The following is a 10,355-nucleotide window of genomic DNA, read 5'->3' as shown; positions in this document are numbered from 1 at the left end:
CTCATTTCGTTTTCACTAAAGTACTAGTACTTTCACCATTGCAAATATTGCACCGTAGGAGGCGCTAGTACTGAAAGATTCGCTGCGCTAGTACTGAAAGATTCGCTGCGCCGAAGGATCGACGGTCGATTACGGATCTCATTGAGATAACATTACCACTTTCCATTCATTTTCAACCATTATATGTATTATATACAAAGGTGTATACAAAAAACTGTCATGAAGTAGGCCTACATGTATTTCTTGTCTCATTCTCATGTCTAGATCTTTACAGCCTTTGTTTATATACATATACATATATACAATATATTTGGTGCTCGGTCGTAGATCGAAATCACTGTGACATAACATTGCCATGAAGTCGATTAGATAATTATATTAAAAAAAAATGCTAGTGAACTCAAAGTATGCTATTTAAACCCCTTTGTACCAATTACATATTGCCTGGCCGTCATGATCAATGTCACCATAACCCAATCCATGCCACCATTTCACCATCCTTGTTACTAAACCTTTAAAAGTAATATCTCCACTTTGACTTCATGTTGTCATTTTCCACGTCGCCATAACGTCATTAATTTCCTTTGTCACTATGTTATCACTATATGTCACCTTGTAAACACTTATGCCACAAAACATAAATATTAGATTATGCAATCAGGCCATTCCCCGTGCACCTGTAATCACCCAAGTCACCATGTCACCACCTACGCCGCCATTACACCCCCTTTTACCTCCAGTTTCCATACTCATGTCACAACGTCAATTTTATCATTTGATTTTGCTAATGCACCTTCTACAAAGGACACCATGCTTCGAGATTGAATCCTAACGATTTCAGTGGAACATTTTTTCTTTCTTTTTTTACACGTCATTCAAGATCATCGCGGTCTCTAACTAGACAGCATACCACGAACCACTGAATGCGGTCCAGTCGTTCTCGAGTAAACTGACTTACCGCCGCTGTTACACAAGCCCAACCAAACTACTTGTTACACCCGACGGATCAGAGGGGACCGCTCTTGTTCGTCTCGCTGTCTTCTGGGAGAGCGCCCACGCGCCATACCCGTCATCCACCCGTCCCAAACATACACAACGTTGCGTGTGGCGCGGAAATGAAGGCGCCGATTCGATTCTTTCCGACGTTGGAAAGACTTGTTCTCGCGCACGCCTGAGCGTCTCAAATTTAAAACTCCATCCAGCCTACTCAGTGGAAGGTCTGAGGTTTAAGTCCTTATCTTCTGTTTTTGCTGTCTTTCATATCAGGAATGCCATACAAGAAAGAGAGGAATAGAGAGAAGAGGGGGGGGGGGGGAGGGGGAGCGTGTTCTTACAAGAATTACTGACACTCCACGCGAGCTCTAAGAATCTCATCATTCGAGGAAGGGGTTTCTTACTTGTTTAAACGTCCTCTGGGTTGTTTTCTCTACGAACACCACGTCAAGAGAATAAATAGCAAAGCCTTGTACCGAGCGAAGAGCACGTGCGAGAGGACGAGGTGCACGGCGCGCGCACGTGGGCAGCCGGGTAGCAATTATGCATACGGAGATGCTCGGAGTCTCTATAGCGACCACGTGCAAGTTTGTAGACACCCACCATGGCTACACAGCTAATATTGCATCCGTCAAAGAGAGTGTGAAATGTGAAAAGAAGATGGAGAAGAACGAGTCAAATTTAGCCGTCAACTCCTGGCACCAAATGCATGGAAATCAGTCATTATTTGCCTCGGTTTATTTGTTGGATAAGAAAAAAAAAAGTCATATCGGAGGTTGGTAAGTTGTCGTCACGTCAGACTGGCTGTCTTCGCCTTTCACAGGAGGTCGATGTCTCCGCTGACGCTCTGAAGGAAAGAGGGGAATTCGGTTTGGATTTCTGAAGTAGCAAAATCTGAAGAGTAAACACGAACGTTTGAACGAACCTCGTGATGACTTATATCAGAGCTTTCATTACTTTAAAAGCGAATTCCAGATGATTTTGATAATCTCACATGTTGTACATACATCGATTGTGTCATGTATAGATTTATGGAATTTATTATAGTCACTAGGAAAAAAAAACAGTGCTCCTAAAACCCCCAAAACAAATTACACTGAACAAGGATGATGACATAGGAGGCTCCAGTACTGTAGCAATGTAATCCATTACCAAGCCACATGCATAACAACTTCACATGTGTAGAATTTATGTATGTTTTCTTCTTTTGTTCTGCTTTCTTCAGCATCCATCATGCATTCTTATGGTGAAGCTGCTGTATATGTCATCGTCTTCGTTCATTGTAACTTTTTATGAACTTTGAAAACGTTCTTATTCCTCATTACAATCACTAAAGATTCTTAAACTCTGCATGTCAATATCACCAATATGAGATATTCCAAATGCTTTAAAATCTGAAAATCATCCGGAAGTCTCCTTTAATGTCAGCGTCATAATCACCCGCTGACAAGACTGCTTGTCTTTGTTTATGACATCATACTAACTACACATTCTCATAGATAGTTTGAAACCATGTACACATACCCTGCATTCGTTAAACACGTCTAATTTCCATCTTACAGTCAACCAATGTTTACTCAAAATCATTTGTAATTTTCCTATATCATGTTCAATGGAAAAAAATAAAAAATAGATTTATATGAATAGACAGAATGTTTCTTATACTTCATACAAACAGAAAAAATAATCTTTAGTATGACTGTGCTATGAGCACCACAGGATGACGCTGATGACGTAACGGCACATGATGAGCATTTTAGAGATGATAATGTACTCTTCAATTTTCTTGTTTCATATTTTCGAAAGCACACTTTTCTCACGTAATCTCATAAGGGTTCTATCCATGTTCACAACTCATGAATCGTTTTTAGGTTTTGCCTCTATGTTACATATCAGGTTTTCCGGAGCCTGTATACTTGTAAATTGTCTCATGATCATTATAAATGTTTCACAAAGACTTGATCGTTGGTACGTGATGTAGTATTTGAGGTTCATGTATATATTCAGCAAATTTGGTTTCATTTTTCTTCAGTCATTATAATCATCTACCTTGTGTTAGTTATCCAACATAAGATTTAGTGAATGTGTGATTTTTTTTTATAGACATAAGAAGGATGCTCTATAAATTCAAATCTCAAAAAACTGAATCCCCCTTATAGAGTCTATCAATGCCACCTATTTTTCCTCGTTTATAGGTTTAACGGTGTTTAAAGAATCCTATACCTGTTTAAACATCGCAGTCTGCCTAAAAAAAAGAGATTATATTTACTGTATAATAAATTAATATGGACAGTCACTATTGTGCAAACTCATGAATTTACGAGTATGTCGTGCTTCTTTACTTTCTTCATAAGATACTGGAAAATGTATTCAAAAGAAATCCAAAAATAAAAACAAAACAAAAATCTTAACATAATCGAAGAGGAATAAAGTTTTCTTATTCACGTTTGTATATTCTCAGAAAAGTTTGTCATCGCATTATTGATGCTCCATTTCTTTTTGACCAAAAAACCACTTTAATTGATATTGACTTTTTTTTTGGAGGTGAGAAAAATACCAGCTATATTTTCCTTGATTCTATAATGCAGTAACAACTCATGGCAACTGCATTCCCCATATAATATCGTAAAAATGTAATTGAGGGCAAAAGTTAAAAATAAGTAGATGTCAGATATTGAAATGCGTTTAATGAACATTGGCCGTGGTTTTTTTTTGTTGGTCTAAAGTGTGTGTGTGTGTGTGTGTGTGTGTGTGTATGTTATGTGAACGGGGGATGATAGTTGACCTATTGGGGTCTATAGCATGAAAAACTCACTAAAGTTTGGTAGAACTATAACTGTAGTCACGGAAGAAAAGATATTACATATGAGTTTATAAGAATAGTGTTAAATACACACAAACACACACACACACACACACGCACTCACTCGTATATATAAATATATATCAGTATGTGTGTTTATATATACATATATATATACATGTATATATATATATATATGTTTATATTTACATATATATGTATATATATATATATATATATATATATATATATGTTTATATATATACATATATCTACATCATATACTTTATTTCCAAAAAAACCCTCCACAATGGAACTAATCAATGGAAAAAATATTAAAAGACAGATGTTAAATTAGACGAAGTGTTATGTGGAGCATAAAAGAAAAACAAGAGAAGAAAGATTACACCAGCTTCGTAAGGTATTGTTTGTCCTTATTATGTGCTTTGATCCGCGTGCTCTTCCGATTAGTACTATTACTTTCTTTCCATCGAAGCATGTGTAATTACTAAAGCCAAATCGTATCGTGGGCAGCACACTATGTCTTCTTACCTGCTTTGATATAAAAATGAGAAGTATTGCTCTTGAATCAATAGATTTTATCTTATTGTTGATGCAAAACATGGACTATGCCATGTAACCCCCTCCCCCTCTCTTGCTGATGTGCTGTTCTATCCACGACCGATGTGTGGTTAAGGTGAGTGAATTAGTTGATAGCATTTCACACCATTTATTCATCTACTGAATATTCTACCATTCCTTTCTCGACATATCTTGACACATTCTATGAAATTGAAAGTCTGTGCAAATGTGCGTAATTGCAATCGATTGACATATTGCCCTTCATCGACGTACTTAAACACCGATATTCAGTGTTTATTAAAACTTTACGTCGTAGAATGACACTAGACTACACTTTGAAATAAATTAATAAATGAATATATATATATATATATATATATATATATATATATATGGGTGTGTGTGTGTGTGTGTCTGTGTGAGTCTGTGTGTGTATATATATAGATAATCTGAAAATACATATACATGTAGCTACAATGCTCCACCATTTAAGAATATATACATTATTATATCTGTGTATGTAAATATGTATATGTATGTAGGTATGCATAGATATGTATATCTATATTATATACAATTTATTACACACAGTCACACGCACATCACACACACATATTTATATCTTCTAAAGTGGATGAGCGTAACATAATACCATTTTACATCGTTTTGTACAGAAATGCCCTGATCATCAGTGACTTATGGTGATCGCATTGAATGATTAAACTTTACTGTCCTGAAAGAGCAAATCCCAAATGTTTGTTCTTGCGACAAATGTGGACCCATTAAGATAATAATAACACGTAAGATACATCATTAGGGTATTACAAAACTTTATAGAAGTATACCTCTCTCGCGCACTAATCCTTGCAAGCAGAGTCTTATTTGTGATTAATTTCATCTTGCTATTTGCAGGTTCATTATTCAAAAAGGTGTGATACGATGTTCAAAGACAAGCCTATAGATTTGAAGGTGAAGAGAGGAAATAGTTCCATAATGTGTTTTTAGCTTGCTTCATTACTTACACTCTTCTTTACGCTATACCACCGTAACACCTGTTGCCTTCTGTCACGTTCAAGTTTCCCGCCCAATACTTTCTCAGTACACTCTCCGAAAAACTGTTATTAGATCTAATCCGAAACCCGTACGCGGTTGCAATGCCTGTTTAAAGTTAATCGAGGAACATATTTTTTCCATTCTCAAGATATGACTTGGAGGTGTTCGGGTCATGAACCCACGTCACCGCGATGGAAATTGAATAGTTGCTGGGGCTTTTTTTTTTTCACGAAGTGACTTAATGTCCTCATGTAACCCATGCCCTAAACAACAAGTGGAGTTGAAAGGACGTAATGTTAAAAAACACCAACAACTATAGGCCTACTAGAGCGATCTTTGATACAAAATTTTGTAAAGGATACCATATTGGTAGAACAATCTAGCATGCAACACACATCTTGTTACACTTTACAGAAATACAAAATATTGGAATATCACCGAGTCATGACGAAAAGTGGACATTTATTTGCATTTATTAAAAAAAAAGAGGAAGAAGCAATGGAAAGGTACCCATTTGGCGACATTGACAGCATCTAGTGAGTAATTTATCCACGTTTACTTCATCGAAAAAAAATCATTATGTTAACCATGCAAGACCACATGATGAGCGGTGATAAAAAATCTGTATTTGAAGAGTTTGATCGCAAAAGGAGGTAACACAATTCTAGTTAAAATGAAATATTTACGATTAAAGCTGATTAAAACAAACAGAACATAACAAGAAATTATGGTGTGTTTTCAACTCTAACTTCGAGGATATTCCTTGTTTTTTGACAAGTGAGGTATCACTGGAAAGATTTCATTTTGCCCTATCTTACCATAGACTTACTTCAAAATGTTTTTGAAATGGCGCTTAACTCATGTTGTATTCAAACTCTTCGTTTTAAGTGTGTATCTTTCAACATCATAACGTGAGATTAACTTCGCTTTTCTTACTCTACATTTAAGGACACATGACATCGTTTTGGGTAATTTGTGACTGCTGACAGTCGATGTATATATGTATACTAATCAATACTGTCAAACAGGATAATTAGCTGCAATTTTTCGGCAATCGGGCCCTAATCGATGAAACAGAGCTCAGGGAATGCAATTACGGAACATTTCTCGTTGTTCGTGAAATCATATGTTTCTCGAGAAAATTGTCATTGCAGAAAACCAGTGTCGTATTTCACATGAAAATGAATACTGCAGAAACACAGATTTGCTTAATGTCAAAACATTTTCCTTTTTTTCCAACCTGGAAAATGTTATTGCAACGAGGAACACGTACATCCACATCAAAACTACGCGTACAGAGTTATTACATACTGCTGAACAATATGTAAGATACACGAAAGATTCCTTATATTTTTGTGCAATAGCATAGCACACTTTCTGCCTTAAATAAAATCGTTTGTTTTAATATTTACAAGTATATACAAGTCGATTGCACATTGTTGAGCACACAGTTGTCTTGATATACACACGATCTATCGATCTACGTCTGTTCATCAAGTTATTAGCTTGAAGTATTTCGCGGAATCACCAAGACTCAAGTTCTTGCCGGAACCATTTTCTACAAGAGTCAGCGATGGAATATTAGTGCATATTCTTATCAGAGTATTTGAAAATTCTGTTTCAGGAAAACCACTTGCCGATTATTGTTAATCTAGCAAGTTGCGCATATAAGTGGATTTGAAATCATAGAAGAGGGTAAACGCTGATTCAAACAATTATTCGTCGTCGGCACCAAATTTCTATAAAAACAGATAATCTATATTCTTTCGTTATATGCACATTTCCTGTTCGTGTTTGAAATAACCATGGCATATAAGGGCATCAACATGTTTTATAAATTCAAAATTTTGCCGTTGTTCACACATTATTCTAAGTGTTTCCTCATGTCATTTATCGCACAGGTGTGCTGCAGTAAATTCATGAGATTATTTATTTCTTAAGAATCTAGAACACTATTTGCTCATGACAAATAAAGCCCAAACTGAGATTTTGTTGTTTTGTGGGTTCAACCAGGGCACAAACATTCAATGGAAATGTAAAACTTACTGACTCTCGAACAGTGTCGAGGTTTTCAGTTCTCAAGGAATGAGCGATCTTCATGATTATGTCCTCCCATTTGGGATTCTAATTCTTGATAACTGACACTGAATGTCGAAGTGATGCAGTCATCGTGCATATCATAGGTGAGATACGTAAATCCAAGAATAAGAACGATCGAAGTCGACAACAATTCAGTATATATCGTGTATAAATTGTTGGGCGTGGCAAGTCATGTAGTTTCTTCAGTTAACTACGAATTTCGAGCAGTTGTAACTATAGTTTATTGAGTGTTTACAATCTGTTTCATTTTTCGTCACCCTCGCTGCTATGGTAACCACTTTCCTTCTCTTCCGGTTCCGCACAGTTGTTCTCCTTCTCCCCCTCGTCCGTGTCGGTCAACACTCCCTGAAGATGCTTGATGTATTTGATGGCAAGCCGCAGTGTCTCTACTTTGCTCATGCGCTTCTCCGGGTTGTCGCAGGGCAGGTGCTCCCGAAGTCTGGCGTAGCCTTCGTTGACATTCCGAACCCTCTCGCGCTCGCGCTCGTTTCTCCTGCGAATGAAACTCGGCTCGAGGTCGTAGAAGCCGAACGGGTTGGGCAGCGGCACGTAGCTGTGACCGTAGTGGCTGATGAACGAGCTCGCGTAGCGGGGGTCGAGGTAGTTCGGCATGGGAAACTGAATTTCAGGATTGGTGGCAGCCGGATGGCTGGGGTCTCGTAGCGGGTACATTCCTGCCGGACAATCTGGGAGGGGGATGCCAAGTTGGACGCAAGTCGGTGTAGAGTACAGCGCCGATTCGGAGTGCGATTCTTCCATCATCATCATTACAACAAAGTGTTCTGACGTCCTCAGAGGATGGTACTCGAATTCGACACCAAGGCCACCCTCTGACGAGACACCGTCACGACACTATTCTAACTGATGAAATGCACCAGCAAGCGATATCTCGAAAATTACTATCGGGACAATAAGGCTTAATTTCCCGCTCGGCGAGTTAGGCTGTGTCTCCTGTTTCTCCTGAAGTGAAGGTAGTTGTCATTAAAACTTGGATGAAAGTTGAAGAGCCCGACGTGAACAGGAAGTTGTCAGAGGTGATTGCACAGATCTGGAAGAGAATGAAAAAAGAAAAACTCAAATGAGTAACATTGCGCTCAGAAGAATCATAAAGGCTCCCATCCATGCCCACTATTTCTTGCAATTGACACACAAACACACACACAAAACAACTAAACAAACAAACAAACAAACAAACAAACAAACAAACAAACAAGATTGATTCATCGATCAGTTTGCACTTTTTTAACCTCCGAATAAGCTGTTGTGGCTTTTAATTGTGAAAAAAAAGCTGTCGAGTGCATAGGCTGTTTTATCATCTTTTAGAACAATTCACTTGAACGTGTGTTGTATGGTAGCTGAAAATTTGATTTACATTCGAATGCCTTATAGGCGTGAACAAAAAAAAAAGTGACAGAATAAAGTGAATGTTTATGTGCAAAATATGTAATCAAAAGTGTAAAAAGTGCAGAACAACAACTCCAAAATGATCTGATATTACTTAACCCTTTTTGTACTTTCAGTGCCAATTAGCACAGAAAACCTAAATCGTTGTGCGCGATGTCCAACATGCGTGGCACAGAAAGAGTTAAAGGCGCACACTGATACATTCCACTAAAATTTTAAATAATGTGACATGAATGGCAGTGCTTAAAGCAAAGAGTAAAGGACGGAGTGAGATGAACTGATATCATCTCGAGTGACAGAAGTGCGTATATCTGATTGACAATTGTACTTCATCGACATAAATAAGCGCCGATCATTCAGAGTTTGTTTTGTTTAATTTTTTTTTAACAATGGCTATGCATGATTAAAAAAAAAATATGGGCATACATACTAAGGTATGATCATGGCTATGACTTAAAAACATTGAATAATCGGTGGTTATTTAGGTCGAAGAAGGGATTTTGTCAATCAGTTGCAATAAAATCAGCTCGACCCAAGAGTCGTTGATTTAAACAAAATAATATGCGTATATCTGTTTATCAAAATATCCATATGAACATGATGAATACAAAGATACACAATTTTGCACTTTCATACATGGATATCAAAATAAGCGTTCAACAGAGCAGGAAAATTTGAATCTTTGAATTTAAGTTTTCTCGAGTCGATATGCCAGTTACGGATCAGTTCTCCTATACATATGGGCCTACCAAAGGAATGAGCGTATATGAATTCCCGATTGATGTTAAAATTAGACGCAACACGGCCTTGTTGTCAAGTTAGAATGTGAAATTAAACAGTGGTATAATGAAGCATGTTATCTACTCAGATTTATAACGTATCTATGTGTGTTTATGCATACACATACACACATACACACAAAACTAATTATCGGTTATGCCTATCATTATGAGTGCGTTTGCACTTCTGTTGTGCACGAATTTGGAATGTGGACAGTTGACATTCTATGTGTACTGTACATGCCAGATTGACCCAACTTACTATATTATAGTTTCAAGAATGTAAAGGAATCATTTTCATTATCTTTCATTTTATACAAAAGGTGAGAACTGTGCAACCTTTGATATACAAAAAAACATGTGCATAGTCAAACACACACACACACAGATATACACACAAAATGCATGCGATTCTTTATACATTGTACTAGGCATCAGTGGCGTATCTAGGGGGGGGCAAGGGGGGCACGTGCCCCGGGCGCCACTCCTTGGGGGCGCAAAAAACGAAAAAAAAAAGCGAAGAAAAGAAGAAAAAAAAAACAGAAGAAGAAGAAGAAGAAGAAGAAAAAAACTCGCCCGGAAAGGGGGGGGGCAGAAAACCAAATCAAACAAGATAAAAACAAAACATGATGATGACGCGG

The 10,355-nt window shown here is 37.4% G+C and overlaps 1 protein-coding gene across 1 annotated transcript; it reads right to left on the bottom strand.

Moving 5' to 3' along the window:
* Nucleotides 1-7,774: 7,774 nt before the first annotated feature.
* On the bottom strand, nucleotides 7,775-8,299 carry LOC139727445 (achaete-scute homolog 5-like). Its single transcript, XM_071638400.1, has one exon. The coding sequence runs from the start codon at nucleotides 8,297-8,299 to the stop codon at nucleotides 7,775-7,777; it is 525 nt and encodes a 174-aa protein (XP_071494501.1).
* Between the last annotated feature and the right edge of the window lie 2,056 nt (nucleotides 8,300-10,355).

Source organism: Diadema antillarum, unplaced genomic scaffold (genome assembly GCF_040938485.1).
Source record: "Diadema antillarum isolate AM-2024a unplaced genomic scaffold, OU_Dant_1.0 seq00000131_RagTag, whole genome shotgun sequence".
Taxonomy (NCBI): domain Eukaryota; kingdom Metazoa; phylum Echinodermata; class Echinoidea; order Diadematoida; family Diadematidae; genus Diadema; species Diadema antillarum.
The sequence above is the reverse complement of the archived record's forward strand: the minus strand, read 5'-3'. Positions and strand labels throughout refer to the sequence as shown.